The following is a 21,976-nucleotide window of genomic DNA, read 5'->3' as shown; positions in this document are numbered from 1 at the left end:
GCCCAGCCCCACCCTGTTTGCTGGACTACAGCATCTGCCTGCTTTCTGTACTGGTTGTAGAGTCCATAGGTGGCTGGGTATCATGCAGCCAGTTAGAGGTGTTGCCTGCCTGGATTTCAGGTGGGGCTTCTCCATCCATGCCACTCCCTTTTTGCTGCTCAAGCAAACAGCAAGTGAGGACACCAGCTACAGTTGAGGCTCTCAGCTGCACCGTAGTGATTTATTGACCAGACTGACTTTCCAGTTGGGCCACTGCCCACCTGTGGGGCACAGAGTGCCTGGGTTGGACCTTGGCAGAAGGCGAGTCCTGCAGGTCCAAGGCCATGACAGGCAGCAGAGGTGGGGCCCAGAGTTGACTATGAAAAGGCAGCTCCTTCACAGTTCCTAACAGTCCTAGCAGGAATCAGATTCCACCCATGCCTCATGGCCGGCTTCCAGGCAGGGGGTTGGGCACCAAGGGCACTGGGCACTTTCTTCAGCAGGTCTCAAAGACAGATGTAAAAAGATGAATCCTGTGAGGCTGGGTGGGTGGCGCCTGTGGCAATGGCCTGAGGATCCCCCAGGGCTACCCAAAACCCTTCCTAGGGCTTAGGTCCTTGGGAGGTAATAGCAGAAGGTGTGGTAGTAGCTCAGAAGGCAGTGGCAGCTAGGCTGGGCGGTACAAGAGGCTGCCAGTAAAGAGTCGCCGCTTCAGCTCCTGCCAGAGCAGCTGCCGCTCCCGCTGGGCACCCTTCATGATACCGCTGTTCTCCAGGGCTCGGCGAGACAGGTAAGGTAGTACCTCCATCACAGGGCCATAGGGCACGTACTTGTACACAGAGAAGCCTGCCTGGCCTGCATACAGGATGCATGCAACTAAGTCCTCCCACCCCCCACCAAGGCATTCCTACCCCACCCCACCCAGGAGACCTGGCTCACCCAGTGGGAAGCTGATTTGGTCACACATGCCCAGAAGCTGTCCAAAATACACCTGGTGGTCAGCAGGATGCAGGCCTAGTTCCTCCATCCTGTAAAAGGAGGAGCCAGGCAGGTGAGGGCTGATCTCAGGACACTCTCCCCAAGGCACTTCACAGCCCCCATCTTAGCTCTGACATCCTGTGCTACAGCCTGATCCCACGGCCCTACACTCCAGCTGTGTCTCCTGAGGGATGGGACAACCAGCTCTCCTACAGCAGGACTTGTCTGTTCTCTTAGGCCTGTACTCATGGCCTACAGACTTCCCTCATTCCACTTTTCCTTGCCCTTTATTACTGCCTTTCCCATACATTCTTTGTTTTTTAACCTGGCTAGAAAACTGGAAAACTTAAAAGTACAGCAGTGGCTCACATTCTATTTCTATTAGCATTGTTTAGAAGGTGGGAGGACATTGTTTAGAAGGTGGGAGGGGTCTGGTAGCCTTTCCTGTCTTCATGATACCACTTATGGGACCTATTCACACTTCCAGGTGTAAAACACCTGTGTGGTGATGACTGCTATGCTTTCCCCTGTGTCCAGGGGTCCAGACTTAGTACCTGCACTCCAGGCACCCCTTGGGGTATGGTCAGCTGAGACCTTCTCTCCCTACCTCATTCCCAATCACCATCCCAGGGTCCCCAGAGAACCCAGGACTGCTCAGCTAGTTTGTACCACAGGTCCTTCTTTCCCTGGGCTGGGTTCCAATGTGAAGTCTCAGGTGATTGTGTAGGGAGGGCTCCTGCCCTTCCCCTGCTAGAGTTGCTTTCCTCCAGTTAATTACAGTCAGAGTCAAAAGGGGCACTCCGTGAAAACACCTCCCCCGGCCAGCCCTGCAGTTCCACGCTCCTTCAGGAGGCCCTACCAAGTATCTGGATGTTAGACATGAACTTGGGACTGTTCCACTGTGGGCTGGATCCCCCGCCTGCCTCTTAGGAGGGTGAGAGCCAGCAGGTTTCTGCCCAGGCTCCACCAGGCATTTGATGATTCCAAACTCTGGGGAGATGGGGACCAAGAAAAGGGGGAAATGAGAGCCCTGGTACAGGTGCTGTTGGGGCTGAGGTGTGAACTATGGGAAAGTAAGGAAAATACTGGAGTGTGAAGAAATTTACTCCACCTATTTCTCTACTTATTCGAATTCTACAAGTTGTGCTCCATGGGATAACAAAGAGAAAACAGACTATATTAAATTTCAAGTACAGTTTAAAATGTTCAAGAAAGCTGTCTATAGGTGGCCCAATAGAGAACCTTCTGAGCGAGGGGTACTGATATTTAACAGGCTGGACATTTCAATGAGCTATTTAAATCACCTTGCAAAATTTATTTTTTTGAATAGAATTTCAAAACTTTAATAAGTTGGGGGGTTGTTTGTTTGCTTTTGTCAGTCATGGGGCCTGAACTCAGGGCCTGGGTACTGTCCTTGAGCTTTTTTGCTCAAGGCTAGCGATCTACTGCTTTGAGTAACAACACCACTTCCAGTTTTCTGGTGTTAATAACTGGAGATGAGAGTCTCAAGGACTTTCCTGCCTGGGCTGGCTTCAAATCATGATCCTCATATCTCAGCCTCCTGAGTAGCTAGGATTACAGATGAGCCACTGGTGCCTGGAAGTTGGGTATTCATTTTAAAGACTAAAGTTACTACAAATTACCTTAATGCTGCAGAACAGCATTAAGAGTGCAATTTGGGCCTGGAGCCCATGGGGTGCTATGAGCTGTGCCGTTCATTCCAATGGCACCTGGCGGATCTCCATGAGTTACTTGGACCCTGGGCCACTACCAACTCACCCCAACCACAGAGACCCTGACAGCTGGGGCAGGCAGTGCTTACCTCTGTAGGGTGAAGCGCACTGTGTCCTCATTGTGTGATGCCACCATCACCTCAGCCTTGCCATTGTGCTTCAGCTCTTCCAGGACATAGTTGAGGCACCTGGGGAGAGTGCCACATGAGCCTGGCCCCCACATCTGAACTGCCCACTCTTATCTCTCATTGTGGCCCTGCTAGGAAAGGAGGCCCTGCAGGCCCAGAACTATCCAGGATGGCCCCCACAATCAGGAGAAACAAGAACAGCACTTAGCCCTCCTCAAGACCTTACGAATGCAAAGTACTAGCAACCAGGAAAATGAACGATAGCTGGGATGAGACAGTACATAGAGAACAAGCTGGGCACAATGTTTCCTCATCAGACCATCCACCACTCCACCCCCCTTCCCACCTCCCCCCCTTGCTTGCTGCCTGGATCTGCAGCTTTGCTTCTGGAAAGGGACCCTACAATCCTGTCCTGACTCTGAGGAAATAAAGAGGGTCCCTGGAAGCTTTAGGTGGGTTGGGGACCCCTGTACACCACAGAGAAGCAGTGTCACTGTCATACATTCAGGACAGCAGGCTTGACAGTACCAATTCTGAACCAGCAATTGCATTTCTTGGCTCACACACAGAACCTGATGGCCTGAGTGGCTAATGAGGGACAGGATGTTCACCAAATTCCTACTGTAATAACAGGAAAGACCATAGAGCCTGGACACATAACCTTGGGTGTCCCATGCTGGAAACAGTGCCACTCTCTATGCTGACATAGAAGATAGAAGGTTGAATGAGAAAAGCAAGGGGCAAAGAACAGGGTGTACAATGTAAATACTCATGGGGCTGATGTGCATGGTACCGCACATGTGCCCAGCAGGCTCCTAAAATGGGTGTTGCCAGGAAAAGGATATGGAGCCAGCAAGGAGACACCAGGATCCCTTTGAATTCACCATAAGCAGACATAACCTCTGAGAGGAAAAGCATGACATTGGACTGCTTGTGCTGCTCCAAAGATCCCTGAGCTAAACAGCAAACACAGTCAGGGCACAGCTGCTGCTCATCCACTGTGTGGGCCCCAGTTGGGGGCATGGGAGAGGCCAGGTGCTTAGTGCACATCAAAGGAGCCAGCCAGGGGAAACTGAAGCCAATTCTATTCTTGAAAGTTATAATCCTTTTTGAAAAAGTGACATAAAATTAAGAGGAAATATGACTTATGCCTACATCTCCCACTCCCTGCCACCGAGCTTCAGCAGAATGGGGTCAGCACAATACCAGTGTCTCATGAAATCTTGTTCCCAATCTACAAACACAGACATAGGCTGGCCAGCTCACCTGTGATACATGTCATTGGTGGCTTCATATGTGGGATTGATGGGATCCTCATAGCCGATTTCTGCTGCACGAGCACGTTCCTGGGCCATATATGCACCACGTACCAGCTTGGCCCCAAAACACCAGCCCTCACGGCGAGCCAGCTCTACATCTAGGGTTACATTGTCATAGGCATCCTGCAGGGGATGTGGGCAGAAAGAAATGGCCATTCTTCAAGCTCAAGGCAAGTCAGGTGGCCTCCAAGAAAGCTGTTTTCTTCTTGCCCTCACACTTGTCTAAAACCCATGGCTCAAAAGAGGGGCTTGGTGATAAGGGTCCCATGAGGCCTTGCTTCCTACTCGGAGCCAGTCATCCTTGCCTTGGCCTCCCTGTAAGACAAGGCGTGGCTGCTGAGTCAGGGCCTCTTTCCTGGACAGTAGGCCTAATCTGAGATTAGTGGCCTGCTCCTTCTTCCTGTCCTACCCACCTAGTCTCTTCTCAGGGCAGGGTCAGGTGGATGCTGCAGGGCACAGAAGAGGCCCTCTACCCCCACTGCCCAGCAGATGGCCTGCAGTCTAGCCTAGAGGCCAGTGAGGAGGCCGTACCTTGAGGTAGCATTGATACGTGTTAAAGATGAGCGGCTTGTCCATGTTGAACCTGCGCTGCATTTCCAGGGTCAGGCGGCTGATGGCTGGCTGGAAGTAGGACTGTTCAGCATCCACCATGAGCCGCACACCCACCTCTGTGGCTCTCTGAAAGGAGGAGGAGAGTGTTTGTGGCTCCAGTGACATAAGAATCCTTCCTCTTAGCAAGTCCCAGAGTCCTTGCCACATGGCCCCCACCCCAAACCGGGCAGTTCATACCTTAGCCAGCATATCCATCCTCTGCAACATCCTCGTCATCTGCTGCTCCTCCTCCTCGGTGAGCCCTGACAGCAGGGGCTCCAACTGCCCTGTCTGAAAGCACAGCATGTAGTTAGGTCCCACATGGCAAGGCTATACTTAGCACACTGGTGATACTCTGCCAGTATCCCAGGACCAAAGTCTCTTCCCTTCTAGGGCCAGTGTTATCTAGACACAATGATACGATGCCCTGTAACAGTGAGGTCATTCATCTCCCTGTCCTACTGCAGGGCCTGACAACAGCAGAAGTGAGCTTAGTGCTCATGCCAGCAGCCCCAGGCCTGAGCTGGGCCTGACTGATCCCAAGGTGTTTGCTTCCACAGCATCCCTTAGGGAGTCTTAGAAGGGCTCAGATGAGAACAGGGGTGGGTCTCTGAGGGAGAGCTGTGGGGTGGCTGCCACTACAGACTGATAGCCAAGATGGTGGGCCGGGCAGTTGGGTAGGTGGGCAGTTGGACTTGTGCCTGGAGAGAGCAGAAACTTTATGGTGTCAGGAGGGCCCATAAAGTGCTACCGCCTCTCACATACCTGGTGGCATGGCTCAGGATGCTCCTGGCGTGCCAAGATGAGCCTGTCCCCACAAAAGCCTTGTCCCATGGGACACAAATACTGCATTATTCCTGACCACACATGCTTACATCTCACAGCTGGTGACCTTGAAGCAGAGCTGCTCTCACGTATTGTATGCAGATTAGTGGCTCAAAGTGTTGGGAGCTGGGCCCTGCATCGACTGGGGCAGGAAATTTCATGGAAGACTGGTCTACAGGACTTACTCTGTTCCCCTTCCTATCCTACTACAGTGTGACATCAAGATTCCTATTCCTAGCAGGGCATCAGTGGCTCATGCTGTAATCCTAGCTACTCAGGAGGTTGAGATCTAAGGGTCATGGTTCAAAGCCAGCAAGGGCAGAAAAGTCCCCATGAGACTCATTCCAATTAACTACTCCAAAAAAAAAAAAAGGAAGTGGTGTTATGGCTCAAGTGGTAGAGCACTAACTTTGAGTTCAAGCCTCACACTGACCAAAAAAAAAAAAGTTCCATTCCTTATCCCTTGGCAACTCACTTTGAATCAACCAACTGAACATGCTAGAATTAACACTGTGACTTTAGAGGCCAAGCTGCCTGGCCCTCACTTAAGGGAACACTCGCCCTTAGAATAGCCTTCATGTTGTGAGGAAATACAGCCAGCAGCTAGGACCTGTGGGTGAGGAACCTCTGTGACCACCTAGCCAACTACCTTAAATAAAAATGCACAGAGGACCCAAAAGAAAGCCACCTAGCTAAACCCTGTCAATAGAACCACAACAAGAAATTGAATGACCCCTGCCAGTCAGGCACCAGTGGCCTATGCTTGTAATCCTGGTTTCTCAGGAGATTTGAGGATCAAGGTTCCAAGCCAGCCTGGGCAAGAACATCCATGAGATTCATCTCCAATTAAAAAGCTGGAATTAGACCTGAGGCTCGAGTGAAGTAAGGAGGTCTGGTCTGGCCGGTGCCATATTGGCCACATGGGTGGATTGCAGGGTCTAGCATCTTGCCTTCATGCTGTGGGAAGGAACCCTCCTCCCTCCTGCCCCCATCACCTGCCTCCCAGGTAATGGGCGTGCCCAGACCCCTGGAGGCAGGGGCAGGCACTTGACGGACTGAATCTGTCAGTCCAGTGCCTGGGACTGGGAATTTCCTGAGGATCTTCCCCCTGTGCCAATCTATTTAGGCCCGGACCAGCCTAAACGCCAGACACCACGCCATGTGTGTCTCTGTGGTCTTGTCCTGTGTCCTGTCTCCTGGCTCATCTCCAGTCATCATGGCGTCCCATTGGAGCTGAATTGCTTGTTGGCATTGCTTTTGTTATTTCTTTCCTCTTTAGCATGTTTCCTAGATGTGTTATGTGTATTTGTGTGCTGCAGGCCTTTGTGACAACTGGCGGCCTGCAGCCTGTTAACTGTATAATAAAGACTCCAATATTCTTTATTTTAAAATGTGGCTTCTGGGATGATTCAGCTTACAACAACAGAGCACCACCCTTGACTGAAAAAGCTAAAGGACTGCACCTAGGTCCTAAGAGATACATCGTGAGCTGAATTCTCTTCCCAGCCCTGTGCCATGCTGAGCCAGGGCCCGAGGAAGGGGGATGCTACCTGTGTGTTGGGGACCACCAGGTGTTTGGAGAGCTGGGTTTTGCTATCGATGAGGGCATTCCAATCCAGCAGATCCATGGTGCTAAGGAACAAAGTGAATAAACAGAGTTGGCAACGAGGAACTTCCTGGTCCCACCAGGTAGCTTTACCCTCAGGTGCTAAGATTGCTTAAGGTGTCCCAGACACAAGCCAGCCCACTCCTCAAAAGAATGCTTACCAACTCAGCCACCACAAACCTTTCACTTTAAAAAATAAAATGCTGCTGCATGCTGGTGGCTCCCCCTGTAATCCTAACTACTAAGGAGGCTGAGATGTGAGGCTGAGCCCCATTACTGGCACATATGAAAAAAAGGAAAAAAATATTGTTCTCCATATAAAAAATTAATGCTAAAACATGAACATTCTTTTTTTTTTTTTTTTTTTTTTTTTGGGGTCCGGTTGTGGGGCGTGAACTCTGGGCCTGGGTGCTGTCCCTCAGCTCTTCAGCTCAAGGCTAGCGCTCTACCACTTGAGCCACAGCGCCACTTCCGGCTCTTTTCTTTTTGCTTATGTGGTGCTAAGGAATCGAACCCAGGGCTTCATGCATGCAAGGCAAGCGCTCTACCACTGAGCCACCTTCCCAGCCCCAAAACATGAACATTCTTGAGCTGGGGTGGCAGCTATAAAAATATGAGTGTGAATGCCAAGACTGGATCAGACTGAGCCAAACAAAGGTAGGAGATGAGGTAAGAGGTGGGGGCAGCCACAGAGGGGCTGGGAAAACTGCAGCCCAGGGATGCTTGTCACTGGCAGTGACTCCACCTTAAGCCATCTCCCTGACTTGATGATCCCTAATCCTGAGGATGAAGCATGTGGCTCTGGTGCTTCATACAACAGAGGCTTTCTCTCAGGAGGGCTGTGTATGTCCTCACTCTCAGACCAAATAATTCTGTAAAAAGCCCTGTGTCCATGCTGCTGAGATCCAGTACCTCCTAGATACCCATCAGCCCCTGCTCAGTATCTCTCAAGGCACCACCGCAACCATCCCCAAACCCATTTTCTCCAGGGAGGAGACTAGGATTAGGAGAAGCCACTGGAGCTCGGCTGGAATCATGGCTACATCTGGAGCTCAGCTCTTACCCAGACACTCCCAAGGTCTCTGGTGTGAACCAGTCTTCAATCTCAGCCCTGGATGCGATGCCCATCTTTGCCACACTTTCCTTGAGAAGTGAAAATGTTGAGTCAGTGTTGTCTTCAGGCTGGGTTCAGTGCACCCTAAATTTGTGGTGCTGCTTTAGTTTTTGTTTTGTTTTGTTTTTGTTGTTGGTTGTGGGGCTTGACCTAGGCCTGGGCACTGTCCCTGAGCTCTTCAGCTCAAGGGGAGCGCTCTACCACTTAAGCCACAGAGCTACTTCCAGTTTTCTGGTGGTATATTGGAGATAAGAGTCTCTCAGACATTCCTGCTTGGGCTGGCTATGAACCGTGATCCTCAGATCTCAGCCTCCTGAGTAGGTAAGATTACAGGCTTGAGCCACCAGAGCCTGGCTGCTGTTTTACTTTTATTACATCATTAGTGTCCCTGCTTCATAGATGAACCTATTTCTGCCCTGCAGCTTCCTTACCTCCTGCTGGCATTTCCTGTCCTTGTTATTGTTAGAGTTTGAATAGGAAATATCACCCCACAGACTCATGGATTGAATACTTGGTTCCTAGTTGGTGGCACTATTTTTGGAGGCTGTAAAAACTTTAGGAGGTGGGGCTTAGCTGGAGGAAGTTGGTCACTGAGAGCAGGCTTTTAAAGGTGATACCTGCCCCATCCTTACTTGCTCTCTGCTTCCTGTCTGCCATGCTTCTCCACCATGCCCTCCCTGCCATGATGGACTGCGCCCTCAGAAACCATTTTTCTTCCTTTTAATTTTATCATGGATTTGGTCACAGCAACAAGAAAATAACATAGTTGAGGAGTGGAACCCATCCAGAGCCCTTCTTCCAACAGGACAATCTTTCTTCCCTCCTCCTCTTCAGCTGATCCCAGAAGTAGAAATAGGCCACATCCCAGGAAAGGCTCCAGGAGCCACTCTGGACCACTGTCCAATCAATTCCCAACCACCCTGGTTCCTCACACCCCCAGGGAAGGGAAAAGAGCTGCCATACCTGCAGTGCCACCACCTCCAGCTTCGTGTCCATGGCAGCACGCCCTGCCTGACCTTGCTCAGCAGCCATTTGGTGAAAGAACCGTCTCCACTTGGTCAGCACATCTGAGAACTGCAGCTGGAAACACAGGCCTGAGGCCACTGTCTGTAGAGCATTCCCAGTTCCCACAGAGACCATATTGCCTCCAGAGACCCTGAGGACAAACCCTGTGTCTGGGCACATCTACTGTCATCAAGACTCACAGAAAACCAAGGTCTTACAAAGCCTCTACAGATGGAAGGTGCCAATACTTACCAGAAATTGGGGTCTCCCCAGTGCAGTTAGCTTAATGGCTGCAAAGCCGTCATCACTGGCTCCACCTGTCAGAAGCCAAAGGATGAGCCATGGGGGTCCCTGATGAGGTTGGATACTTAAGTGGGAAAGGGAGATAACTTGCTTTCTGCCATTCCCTGCTCTCTAAAGCTGGTCCTGCAGCCAGGTGCCTAGCCACCCTTACCTATGGCTCTTCCTGAGACTTTGCCATAGAGGTAGAAAGTGGTGACTAGGCAAAGTTTGTGTTTGCCTGGTGCAGGAAGACAGCAAGAGAAGCAGCCAGTGAGACCTGCACAGCCCTGGCAGCCTCCCTGTCTTCCTCTCTAGGAGTTAGCACTGCAGGCTTTCTGTGCGTGGGTTACAGGATACTGAGAGTCCAAGAACAGAGTGTGGACACAATCGGTGTTCATCTATGCTAATGGGCCCTTCCCCTTCTGTTTTCTCCCAGGGTGGGCAGGGGACAAACACATGCCCCTCACCAAAAGGACTGGCTTAGTATTAGGGACCCTTCTAGCTCATTAGGCAGCTTCTTTGAAGCACCACACATGCCCTTTTAAAATATTCAGAAGGTGTGGGACCTACTGCCACTAATAGCAAAGCTGCTGAGGACAACATGGGGGCTGTGCTGGGATCTTGTCTGGAGCTCAGTGATCCCATGGCTAACCTCGCCCCAGCCCCCACAGGCTATAACAGGGAGGGATCCCCTGACACAAAGGATATGGTACCAGCTATCTGGACTGGGTCTGGCTCCTAGAGTTGGGGATTCCAGTGCTTCACATCTGGGCACCATGCCCAGAAGAACAGGAACAGAGTGAGGAGAAGGAAGAGGGGGAAGAGTCCTTCCAGGAGGCAGCCAGGACCCTTAGGAAGGAGCTGGACACAGCATAAACCCAATGTGACCTGAGCCCAGCCCTTTCACCCTAGCCTTCTGTACCCACTGGCAAGTCCAGATTGGAGCCTGGCAAGTGCAGCCAGCAGAGAGGCCCCACCTGATGCCTCAATGCAGCGTAGGAAAGTCTCCATGTGGCTGTCACACTTGGCTTCATTGGCATAGAAGTAGGTGCGGGCACTAATGACACCATCCCTGCGGTCTCCAAAGGCGCGGTGGGCCTGGTATTGCTTCTCCCTTTTATTTGTGCCTAGAAAGACGAACACACGGCTTAAGCACAGATACCAGCTCTGCTTGAGCTACAGCTGCAACCCAAACAAACTGACATCCCAGGGCTCTAGCCCCACCCTAGCTGTACCTGTGCCATGCTCGCACCTGCCTCCCGCAAAGCTGCCCTCCCCTCAGGGCTGCTGCCCTGGCTGCCTCTTCTACCTGGCATACATATCCCCCTAGCTAAGCCTCATCCCAGGGCAAAGGAGGCCAGGAAGTCTGCATCTCTGTCACAAAGGCCTGGTTAGTTGTTGCCTGCTGAGGGCCAGGGGAACTGAGTCCATCTGGGAGGGTTGTGAAAACTAAGCAGGAGCCTGGCCCTCCCCTCACCAGGGGCTCTCAAATGCTTGAGAGCACACAGAGCCAGGCTGACACAAGGTCTTATTCCTCGCCCCAAGACTTGCTCCAGCCCAAACACAGATGTCTCTTTGGCCACCAGGGATGCACGTGGGGAGAACACCTGTTCCTGAATAGAGGCCTCTTACCACTGCCATCCTTCTCTGCTGCAGAGGTGCATGACCTGCAAAAAGGAGGAAGAAGCAAAGGCCACCGGTTACCATATCACCTGAGCTACAATTCACAAGGAAGCAGGCCAGGCAACTGAGGGTGAGCCATAGACCTGACCATGAACTTGACCAAGCTGGCTACAGAACACAGCCCAGCCCCTCCCCAAGCCTCAGGCATGACTACCTGAGCTAGGGAGGGGCAGCTGTATCAGAGGCCCTTCAGTACCAAGTCCTGACGAACCTCTGATTTCTGATGGGTGGAGCCCCTCTCTGCTGGTCAGGAGCAAGGAAAACTATCGTGAGATTCTCAGCACAACCCAGGATGTACAGATCATTCTTGAGAAAAACTAGTGAAGATAGCATTACTTCTGCCCAGAAAAGATGGTGGCACAGACAAGTGAGGATGACAGGGCTGGAGGTGGGAAGCAGTGTCCTCTAAGTCCAGCAGCAACTTCTCTATATCTAGCTAGGATTTCCAGGCTCCAATGATGACTACAGTCCCACCCCCTGAGCCCAGCCTGATTATTGGAGCCGGGGCCTCCAGAGTGCTGAGATCACAGGCGTGCACCCCACCCAGCTCTCCGCTGCTTCATGCTTGACCCTTGGGTCTTATTTTCAGATTGTTTTCTTTCAAAATGAAAACCAGATCTTACCCCACTCTCAGCTATTCATGTGCCTGCTCTTCACATTCCTCCCAATTAGGGTACACATTCCCCTGGCTAAGTCCATGTTAAAAGGCCTCCCAGGTTTACCTCATACCTTAAGAATATCCCAAATCCTCCTCAGAACAGGACCCTATGGGCAGTATGATGGCCCTCACAGGAAAGGGCAGCAACTTTCCCCCTACCATCCCTCCAGGCATAGGCAGAGCCAGGGGAGTGATGACAGGTAACAATTAACTCAGGTAGCAGGGGCCTTGCCGCTAGTGTTTTAATGAAGTCACTGTTCCTAGAGCAAATCCTGGCTCACAGAGCCATCTCCAAGAAGCCCTCCCCTCAGCCTGTTCCTGTCCCAGGACCCTTATCTGAGGAACCCTGATCTAGAAACTCTAAATCAGAATCCAGAAATCATGGTTGGATCAGACTCCTAGGGGCCTGGGACTCTCCACATGGCACCAACAGCCCACAAAGCCACAGCCTGGGGACAGGAACAACATAGCTCCAGCCACCTTGTGCTGACAAGATGCAACAGAAGAGGGTAAAAAAAAAAATCACCATCTAACAGTGATCTGACTCTGTAATGAGTAAGCAGGCAGGCCCCACACACAACCTTCCTACCCTCAAAGGACACTGGTATGAGCTCTAGAGAGAGTAAGCCTGGGCTCAGGAACAACTAACAAAAGCTATCCCCTGTGCCCACTCAGGCAGAGAGAGGAGGCAGCTCTGTGTTGTCCTGGGAAGAATCCCTCATGATGAGGAAAGAAACATTGGGCTTCAATGACCCCAGGGAAAGGTCTGCCTGTATAACCCACACTTTAGGTAACTACACAACCAAGCAAACACAACTGCTAGGTTTGGCCTCCATCCTTCTGTGCTTCTTTCCAATAGCTAGGCGCAGGCTGAGGCCTACTCTCAATGGCCTTAATTCAAGGTAGTGGCCTCAGCATTCGACCTTTGCATCATTCTATGAGCTTCTGAATGGAGGATGGGAAAAAAAAAACTCATCTTGTCCCTGTTCCCCCACTTCCCTCTCCTAAGAGACACTGAAGCAGCAACCCACACAAGGGTCTGTGGGGGCAGGCTGCAGGCATACCAGGGAACTCTGCAGGCCACAAGATAGGGTAGGTACCAAAGAAGTTCTGTAAGTCCTGCACTGCCCTACAGCCTGGGCAACTTCAAAGTCAGAGCCAGCAGCAGCAAAGATAGGTATGAATCTTTGTCATCTGTCCTTGACAAGCTGTCACCCAGGAAGAGACTAAGGCTCATGTCCCCAGAGTATAAGACAAGAAGCCAGCTGAGACCCAGTCTTTGCAGGGCAAAGGGCATAGGCTTCCAAGAGCAGGGTAGGCTGGGGTGAGCCCCAGGACCAGTGCAGCAGGTCCACCTCTAGATTTTTTAGGGGTGGTATGTGTGTGGGTTGTCCCACAATATAATCCACACAAGCCTTGAACTCTGGATCCTCCTGTCTCAGCTTCCCTAGTGCTGGGATTCCATCTCCCATTTTTCAAAGCACAAGCACCTAAGAGAGAAATTCTCACTAGGAAACTACAAGTCCCTCACCAGCTCTGGGACTGAGGCCCCAGACTGAGCCCATTAGTAATTCAATAGGCAGCTTCAGTAATGGTTGCAGCCAAGTCCCGGGGCAAAAGGGGAGCTGGGGCGGGGGCACCCCCACCTTCAAAACAGCCAGTCACAAGGCAGGGGCCGGGCTCTGCAGGCCAATCAGGTGCAGGCCGGCAGGTTGAGACAAGAACTGGACATTCTGTTCCCAGGACTGAAGGTGTCATGTGACTGCCTTTCTAAATCCCCTCCTGGTTGCCACCTGGGGAGGGGCAGAGCAAACCCTGGCGCCTGACAGGGTTCAGAGCTTGCCAGTACCAAACCCTCCTCTGATTCAGATTCTGCTGCATTAAGAGCCAAAGAGCCCATATTCATAAGAAGACTTGGATTTGCCTAGAGGAGCTTCAGGCACCAGTACTTCACAAAGAATAGTCTTCCATAGAACTCCTGTGAATGGGTCAGCACTATCCCAGGAAGCACAATAGGATATTCTGTCCAGTTGCCCAAAAGGATACATCAGGGAGACCAGTCCCCTACACTCACTGCCCAGGGAATGGGTCAGTGATACCAGGAAAAGACGGCAGGCTGGCCTACCACATAGCTCTTTGTTCAATTCCCTCTGCCATGGATACCCAGGCAGAAGCCCAGCCTGGGAGACCCCATATGCTCCAGGCAGAGTCTCCTGTAGATTAAGAAATTATTTCAAGAAGGACTGGGGTCAGGTGAGGGCCAGCTGGCCAGCTCAGCCAGCCAGTTAGGAGCCCTTGGGAAGAGAGACTATGGCAGAGTGGGAAGTCAAGGCAGCTTCCTGTAACTGGTCAGCTAGCAAGCATTCTCAGCCTTGGAAGCCAGATGTGTCACAGCTCTGCTCCTGTCGGGTAAAAGCAATTTGAATTTCATGCAGTTTTTAGTGCTTAGACACTGTCCCCTATCTTTTCTTTCTGCTCTAGGCTACCACTGGAGCCACAGTTCCACTTATGGCTTTTTGATAGTCAATTTGTGATAAGAATCTCACAGACTTTCCTGCCTGGGGTTGATTTCAGACAGTGGTCCTGATATCTCAACCCCTTGAGTAGCTATGATTACAGGCATGAGCCACTGGCAGGCAGCTAGTTTTTTGTTTTTTTGTTTTTGTTGTTGTTTTTTTTGTTGGTCATGGGGGTTGAACTCTGGGCTTGGGCACTATCCCTCAGCTCTTCAGCTCAAGGCAAGCGCTCTACCACTTGAGCCACAGTGCCACTTCTGGTTTTCTAGTGGTTTATTGGAATAAGAGTCTCACGGACTTTCCTGCCTGGGCTGGCTTTGAACCGTGATCTTCTGATCTCACCTTCTGAATAGCTAGGATTACAGGCATGAGCCACTGGCACCTGGCTTGATTTTTTTGTTTTTCAACTATTCAACAGTGCAAAAACCATTCTGAGCTAGCAAACCTGTGCAAGACCAGATAGTAGGTTGGATAGGGTTGAAGATCATAGTCTCCACCCTCTGCTCGCCCCAAGAACACATCAGGCTTTCTGTGAGAGCTCATAGCTGTCATCTGCTTGAAACAAATATACAAGAACTTGAAGCACAACCCAATTGAGCTGCTGGTAGTTATGCTGATAGCTCTCCTAGCCGTGGCTCCCAATAGTCCCAGTACACTTTGGGGTTACCACTAGATGCCCATGTAGCTCTGGAGAGAGAGGGCTTACTCCATCTCTTTGCGTTCTGCTTCCTCAGGGCTCAGATCCTCTTCTACACCGTAGTCCAGGATGGAGCCAACACCAAAGGCCTTGTTGCGTTGGATCAGGGGCCGAATGGATTCCTGGTCCTCACCAGCCACAAACTGCCCGTAAAAGGTCATCTTCATTAGCCTGTCGAACATCCTCTGCCCCAAAAATTTCCTGGCAATATGGAGCAGCTGAAAGGCAAGAGAAGCAGCTGACCGGGGCCACCTGGTTTACCTTCCCCAGCTGGGAACCCTTGCTGACATCTCTCTACCTACTTGATTCCAGCCAGAGCCTTGATATGGTCTTCCCTGGGGCCAAATTTGGCCCACTTTGTTTTCTGGAGAAGACCAGCTAAAGCAGCTTGCTTCTCTACTTATAGCAACCATGAGCCTACCACTATGCAGGGCAGAACAGTGGGACCCAGATGCCACCCTTGTGACCCCTCCCCCATCTTTTCTGGCTCCTTGCAGCTATGAGCACCATATTTCCTCCAAGAGCCCTTGTGCTAGAGGCTGGCTCTTGAGTCAAGCAGGCCACACAGGGGTGCCTGACCACTTCTTGGTGGGGACCACAGCTAGCTCCTAGGGGACAGCAGTAACCATTCTTATCACACTCAGTTCTGCTGGGGAGGAAGTGGTTGCCAAATGATGAACATGTAACAAAACTCAGCCCAAGCCTGAGCTCAGCTAGAGTGAAGTTTGTCCATTTATGAGGGTCTGTGCCAGGAAGGCCTACCCTGGAGCCAGCAGGGTGTGGTCTAGCACTGACCAGATGCCTGTTGGCTGTATCCCAGAGGAAGACAGTTGCCTAGAAACCATTCAGCTTTTTCTCCTAACTTCCTCTCACACTCTCAAATTTCTATCATTGACATAAAGATACTCACAGGGACCAGTTGCTCATACCTATAATCCTAGCTATTCAGGAGGTTGAGATCTGAGAATCTCGGTTTAGAGTCAGTTCAGGCAGACCATTCTAAAGACAACTCCCAAGATCTTTTTTATTTCTAATTATCCAGGAAAAATACAGAAGTGGGGTCCTGGCTCAAGTAGTAGAATGCCAGCTATCAGTGAAAAAGTGAATGAGAGTGCCTGAGTTGAAGCCCAAGTAATAGCAAGAAGAAGAAGAAGGAGAAGGAGAAGGAGAAGGAGAAGGAGAAGGAGAAGGAGAAGGAGAAGGAGAAGGAGAAGGAGAAGGAGAAGGAGAAGAAAAGAAGAAGAGGAGGAGGAGGAGGAGGAGGAGGAGGAGGAGGGGAAATCTCACTAGAAGTTAAACAATAATGTGATAAGGATACAGGAAAAGAGATTGTTTTGATTAAAATATAATATATGCATATGCAAAATATCATGATGAAACTCTTGGTATAATACACTCTAAAGAAATGAATGCCAAACCTAAAGTACAGTTGCAGTTCAAGTGGTAGAGCACTAGCCTCGAACACAAAAGCTCAAGGACAGAGTTCAAGTCCCAGGACTGGCAAAAAGAAAAAAAAAAAAAAAAGACAAAGCCAGGCAGCTGTGTAGCTCACACCTGTAATCCTAATTACTTGGGGGGGGGGGGGGTGAGATCTGAGGATCTTGATTCAAAGCTAGCCCATTAGGCTCTTATCTCCAAAAGCTAGAAGTGGAGCTGTAGCAAAAGTGGTAAAAATGCTAGCCTTGAGTGAAAAAGCTCAGGGATACTGCCCAGACCCTGAAATCAAGTCCTATGAAGAACACACACATACTTTCTCTTTCTCTCATATACATACAGAATGACAGAAGAATAAAATAGGCTCTGTTGGGGGCTGTGTATTAGAGGAAAGGACAAGGGTGAATGGAGAGAGTAAAGGAGAGTGAATATTATCTAAGTACTTTAATTTTTCATTTATAAAACTGGAACAATGAAACCAGTTTAAAACCGTCTTTAAAATGAGTTATCAGCCAGGCACTGGTAGCTCACGCCTGTAATCCTAGCTACTCAGGAGGCTGAGATCTGAGGATCACAGTTTGCAGCCAGCCCAGGCAAGAAAGTCCATGAGACTCTTATCTCCAATTAACCACCAAAAATCAGAAGGTCGAGCTATGGCTCAAATAGTAGAGTGCCAGCCTTGAGATAAGAGATAGCCCCCATACCCTGAGTTCAAGTCCTAGTACCAGCACACACACAAAAAGAAAACCCATACCAATAAAATTAAAATTTCTACCATCATTCTTCAAATCTCCTGAGCTTTGGTATATGTCGGGCACCACTGCAGGAATGGTAAACAATTTAAGGACACAGACAGCAATGATGTTGGAACAGAAAGGAGAGCCCACAAGGGAAGGAGCAAGGCAACCCGTGGTTGATAGGGAGATAGAAGCAGTTCCTAGGGACAGAGTGGGGAGAGCCAGGCTGGGAGGAAATGCATGCTCAGAAGCACATCTGCCACCCTGAGGGAAGCCTCTGTCTCCATGACTCAGCTCTCAGGAAAATGCTGGGGTTTCTATAACCCTGTGAATCACGGAGTCCCTCATGCAGGGGCAATATCTCTAGGCTAAGCAAAGGCATTAACATGTCAAATACCTCCACTCCTATACCACTCCTGAGCAGTCTCAAGGAGACTTCTCTGGACCAACACCAGCACTTGTGACCTTGAAGCCCAGGGCTGCTTGGAAATCACCCTTGCCTGTAACCTTCATGAATCAGCTGACATTTCTATGTTTTGCTCTTTTCTCATAAGGATTTGAAACTAGAAAGTGAGTGTGCCAACATCAGAACTGAGATGGACCTCTGTCTTATCATGCCCAAGCCAGACTCAGGGAACCTGTGAAATGCAAGCAGCCATGATCCTGTCAGGGCAGAGCCCAGGGATAGCTGGAGGAACAGACAGATTTTTCCCAAATCAGAGATCACCCAATGGAAGGCAGGAAGGACCTGAAAACCATCATTCAGTAAAAATTCTCTTATCTCATTTACATTAGCTCTGAGAAACCTGTCAGGGTTTCAGAAACCATGCCAAGGGTAAGGATGGACAAATGTCTGTGGCAGACCCTCAACAAGGCCATACACTGTATCTAGCCAAGTACTCTGCCCTGCCACAGCCAACACCAAGTGAAAGACCTGGTGCCAGGCTGTACTGGCATCAGTAGTGCTTTATTTACACTGACAGGGAATGGCTGAAATTCCCAGGACGCCCTGCAGGCTCACTTTCCATTTTCCCCCAAGGAGTCAGGCTTGGAGGGAATGACCACTGGAGCTAGTCACGTGCCTTGCACTCTGGCCAAGGGGAGGGTGGCTGCCACGGAGGGCTGGAAGAGTACACAAGCAGGCAGGGCTGGCAAGTTTCAGCCAGACTCTACAGCCATGCGGCCACTTGCTTAAAAGCCATCCTGGTGTCATGTCCTGGGATGGCGTCACCTGAGACCCGCCTTACCTCTCTTCTCTCAGTAGGAAGATCCTTTGAGACTTTACAAACTTGCACTATATATATATATATCTTTTACAGTAAAAGCAAATATATATATACATATATATTTGCTTTATTTGATTTTACTGTAAAAGACAAACAAGCTAGAGATGGGCTCAGTGGCTTTCACACTTGTAGTCTTAGCTACCTGGGAGTAGAAATCAGGGCACTGGCGCAAAGCCATCATTTCAACAAAATAAGCTGTTTGTATTGGTATGCAATTATAACCCCAGCAACTCTGGAGACATAGGTAGGAAGATAGTGGCTTAAGGTTAACCCTGGGCAAAAACTAAGCATCCTAACTGAAAAATAACTAAAGTGAAAAAGTGCTAGTGGCATGACTCAAGTGGTAGAGCTCCTGCCTAGCAAGAGTGAGGCCCTGAAGTCATAAACCCAATAGCAACAAAAAAGATAAAGTCAGACAAGCCAGGTATGGAATCCCGGCACTTAGGAAGAAGGTAAGGCAGAAAGATTGGAAGTTCAAGGACAGCCCAGGCTACATAGCAAGACCCTGCCTCAAAACACGTTTCAAATTATACTAGGAAGGCAATGACAACAAAGCCAGTTCTCTCTCCTTCACTGTCACCATCCATCCTGTCCCCTCTCCTAAGCTGGCTCACAGCCAAGCATGGGAGCTTCAGAGTCTCTCATAGGACACTGAATTCACCAACCAAGCTGCTTTCAGGCAAGTGTGGCCCACACTGAGTTCTGATCCGAAGCATTAGCTCCAGCTCCTGTGGCCTGACATTCCTCAGAGCAAGGCTGACAGCCACACAAGCCAGAGAATGTGAGGAGACTGGCTAACCAGGCTGGATTGGACCAAACCCAGGCCAGGGTCCAGCTTCTGCTCCATTTCCTCTGGCCTGGGGCACTGAGAACAGGGATACATGTGGAATCAGCCAGTGACAGCTATACACACACTACAGAAGGGCTTCCCAGGCTGAACAGGAGGCCAGGCTGAGAGAAATCACCTGTGGTGTCCTGCCTCCTCCAGGTCCCCATGGCACCATTCTGAGCTCCAGCATTTGCCCTGGGCAGGCTCCCTAAGGGACCCCCCACAGTGCCCTGGTCAGCATGGGGCTGCTATATGGCCCACTCACCTCAGAACCAAATCCCATGCCCCATCCTCTGCTCCCAACTCTGCTGGCTTCTCTGAAGGATGGCTGGTTTTAGATTTGGGAGGAAAAGCATAGTGCTGTGCTGACAGAAATTTCTGAATGGTTTTAAGTCATCTCTCCCTCCCTGTCAGCTACAGATAGGTCTGGATTTTGTACTGCTCATCCCTGAGGATGATCCCAGTTGCTGTCCTCCATAGAGACCCTGTAAGGGGCCACTGTCCATTCATTACAGCCTCTGCTGGAAGCTCTCCTAACCCCACTGCAATAGCACTTTCTACTTGCTCCTTGGAGGCTGATGCACCCCAAAGTGTTCCCACCTCGTCCATTTCACCTGTCTTTGGCCCCTCTGTGTTCCTTTGCCTCACATATCTCTTTTCACCCTCCTCCCTCCTGGCAACACTCATCTTCTGTTCAAACACAGCTTCCTAGGGGCCCCCCCAAACAACAGTTAGGCATCTCTTTTCTCCCCACTGCTGCCATCAGTCCCAGGCTCCAAAGCTGAGGGTGAAGTCCCCCAAGGGGTTTGGGGCAACTGTGTCCAACCATCAGACTCCTGAATTTATGGGTGTCTACCCTCACCTCCCACTTGCTGTGGATTCTTACTCTGTGTCTCTGTGCCCATGAGCAGAGGATCAGCAATGGAGCCCTCAGTGAAATCTCACCTGGAAAACCAACCTATCTACCTACACCAAGAGTCTTTTAGACACTCAGGGCCAATAACCGGACTCTTGAACCTGTTCCCAAGTCACCTTGAAATAGCTGTCATTGCTGTCATTGCAGAGCATGGTAGCTCACACCAGTTAATCCTAGCTACTCTGGATGATGATGAGATCTGAGAATCATAATTCAAAACCAGCCCAGAAAGGAAAATCTATGACTCGAATCTCCAATTACCTACCAAAAAAGCCGGAAGTGGAGCTGTGGCTCAAGTCATACAGTGTGAGCCTTGAACACACACACACACACACATCCCAGGGACAGTTCAAGCCCCAGTACCAGCACCAAGAAGGGAAAGAAAAGAGAAGCTTAGGGGAAGTGGAAGGGGATGGGAAAAGGAAAAGGAAAGGGAAGGGGAAGGGAAATAGAAAAAGAGAGAAAGGGAGTTAAGTTTGTCATCTCTAATGGCTGACAAAAGCATATTTTTGTTTTGTTTTTTAGCTTCCCCAAAGCTCTCATACTTCTTAGTTACCCTGTTTAAGTTAAAAGTCGAGTGTCTGGCCAACTTCCCCAGCACTTCAAAGTAGCCATCAACGAGAGTGTCTGGTCACAGGCTGTGGAATGCTAGGGTTCCAGGTCCTACAACACTATCCGACTTCCCAAGGAGTGAACTTCACGTTGCTCTTTAGTTTAAAACCCAGACCGTAACATTGTATCCTGGCAAATGGTATATACCTTAAAATAATTAGTATCTAGTTGATAGCGATTAACAAGTAATACACGAGGTCTGAGAAAGTGCATGCAGGAAATGCCTGTCTTCCTGTCTTCCCTCGCTGCAGGCAATGCTTTCAGTGGCTCCCGTTTTACACTTGGAAACCCCACACTGCCTCCTGGGACAGGCAGAAGTCCGCGCGGCCCCTGCCCACCTGCCCACCTGCCCACCTGCTCGTGGTGCGCCAGCAGCGCCGGCCAAGCGCACAGACGCAGCACCAGCAAGTTGCGCGCCAGCTCCCAGCTATGCCGGCTGCGGTATGCCTCCTGCGCGTTGCCAAAGTCCACGGCGGGCATCGGCGGCCGCACAGTCTCTGCAGCCCTACATCCCGGCACGTCGCCCGGGCCCGCGGAGGGCTGCTCGTGGGCGGCCGGGACCGAGGAGAGCGAGGCGAGGCATGGGGCGGTGGCGCGCAGCGACCAGGCGCGCCTTAGAGCCATGGCGGACCATTTACCCTCCGCACGGCCGCTTAAGTACTCTCCGTCGCTCCGCCCCCTCCGGCCCGGAGGCCACGCCCCTACGCCAAAGCCACGCCCCCGAGCCCTGCTCGGGAGGAGGCCCCCACTCCTCGCGTATACGAATGGGCGTGCGACGCGTGCGGAAGGCCCCGCCCACCGAGCGGCTACCTGAGCGCATGGCCGGGTCTCTCCAGTCCAGGGTTACAGTCCAGCCAGAGACCCCGTTACCTTGACTGCCCCTCCGGAGCTTGACCTTCCCCGTCGGAGACCCGGCCCTTGAGAACCGGGCCACACTTGGTGGAGGGGGGACTTCGGTGGGTTTCGAAACCCGCAGGTCAGTGCCATCGGACACACACCACACACCTGGACCTGGTTGTTTAGCAGCGCGAACGCGAAGCGGGAGCCA

General features: G+C 50.9%; 1 protein-coding gene across 1 annotated transcript; it reads right to left on the bottom strand.

Annotated features, from left to right (window-relative positions):
• Positions 1–192: 192 nt before the first annotated feature.
• On the bottom strand, positions 193–21,552 carry LOC122095845 (proline dehydrogenase 1, mitochondrial-like). The gene is made up of 14 exons (XM_042666136.1): positions 21,283–21,552; positions 15,124–15,332; positions 11,193–11,227; positions 10,538–10,687; positions 9,531–9,595; positions 9,237–9,353; positions 8,223–8,302; positions 7,104–7,185; positions 4,927–5,019; positions 4,669–4,815; positions 4,085–4,260; positions 2,780–2,878; positions 919–1,007; positions 193–834 (listed from the first exon to the last, which is right to left on the bottom strand). Exons 1-14 carry the CDS (start codon positions 21,550–21,552, stop codon positions 647–649), a joined length of 1,800 nt encoding a protein of 599 aa, XP_042522070.1. The 3' UTR covers positions 193–646.
• Positions 21,553–21,976: the final 424 nt, after the last annotated feature.

Source organism: Dipodomys spectabilis, unplaced genomic scaffold (genome assembly GCF_019054845.1).
Source record: "Dipodomys spectabilis isolate Male_0828 unplaced genomic scaffold, ASM1905484v1 ptg000363l, whole genome shotgun sequence".
Lineage (NCBI taxonomy): Eukaryota > Metazoa > Chordata > Mammalia > Rodentia > Heteromyidae > Dipodomys > Dipodomys spectabilis.
This window is presented reverse-complemented; position numbering and strand designations above follow the sequence as displayed.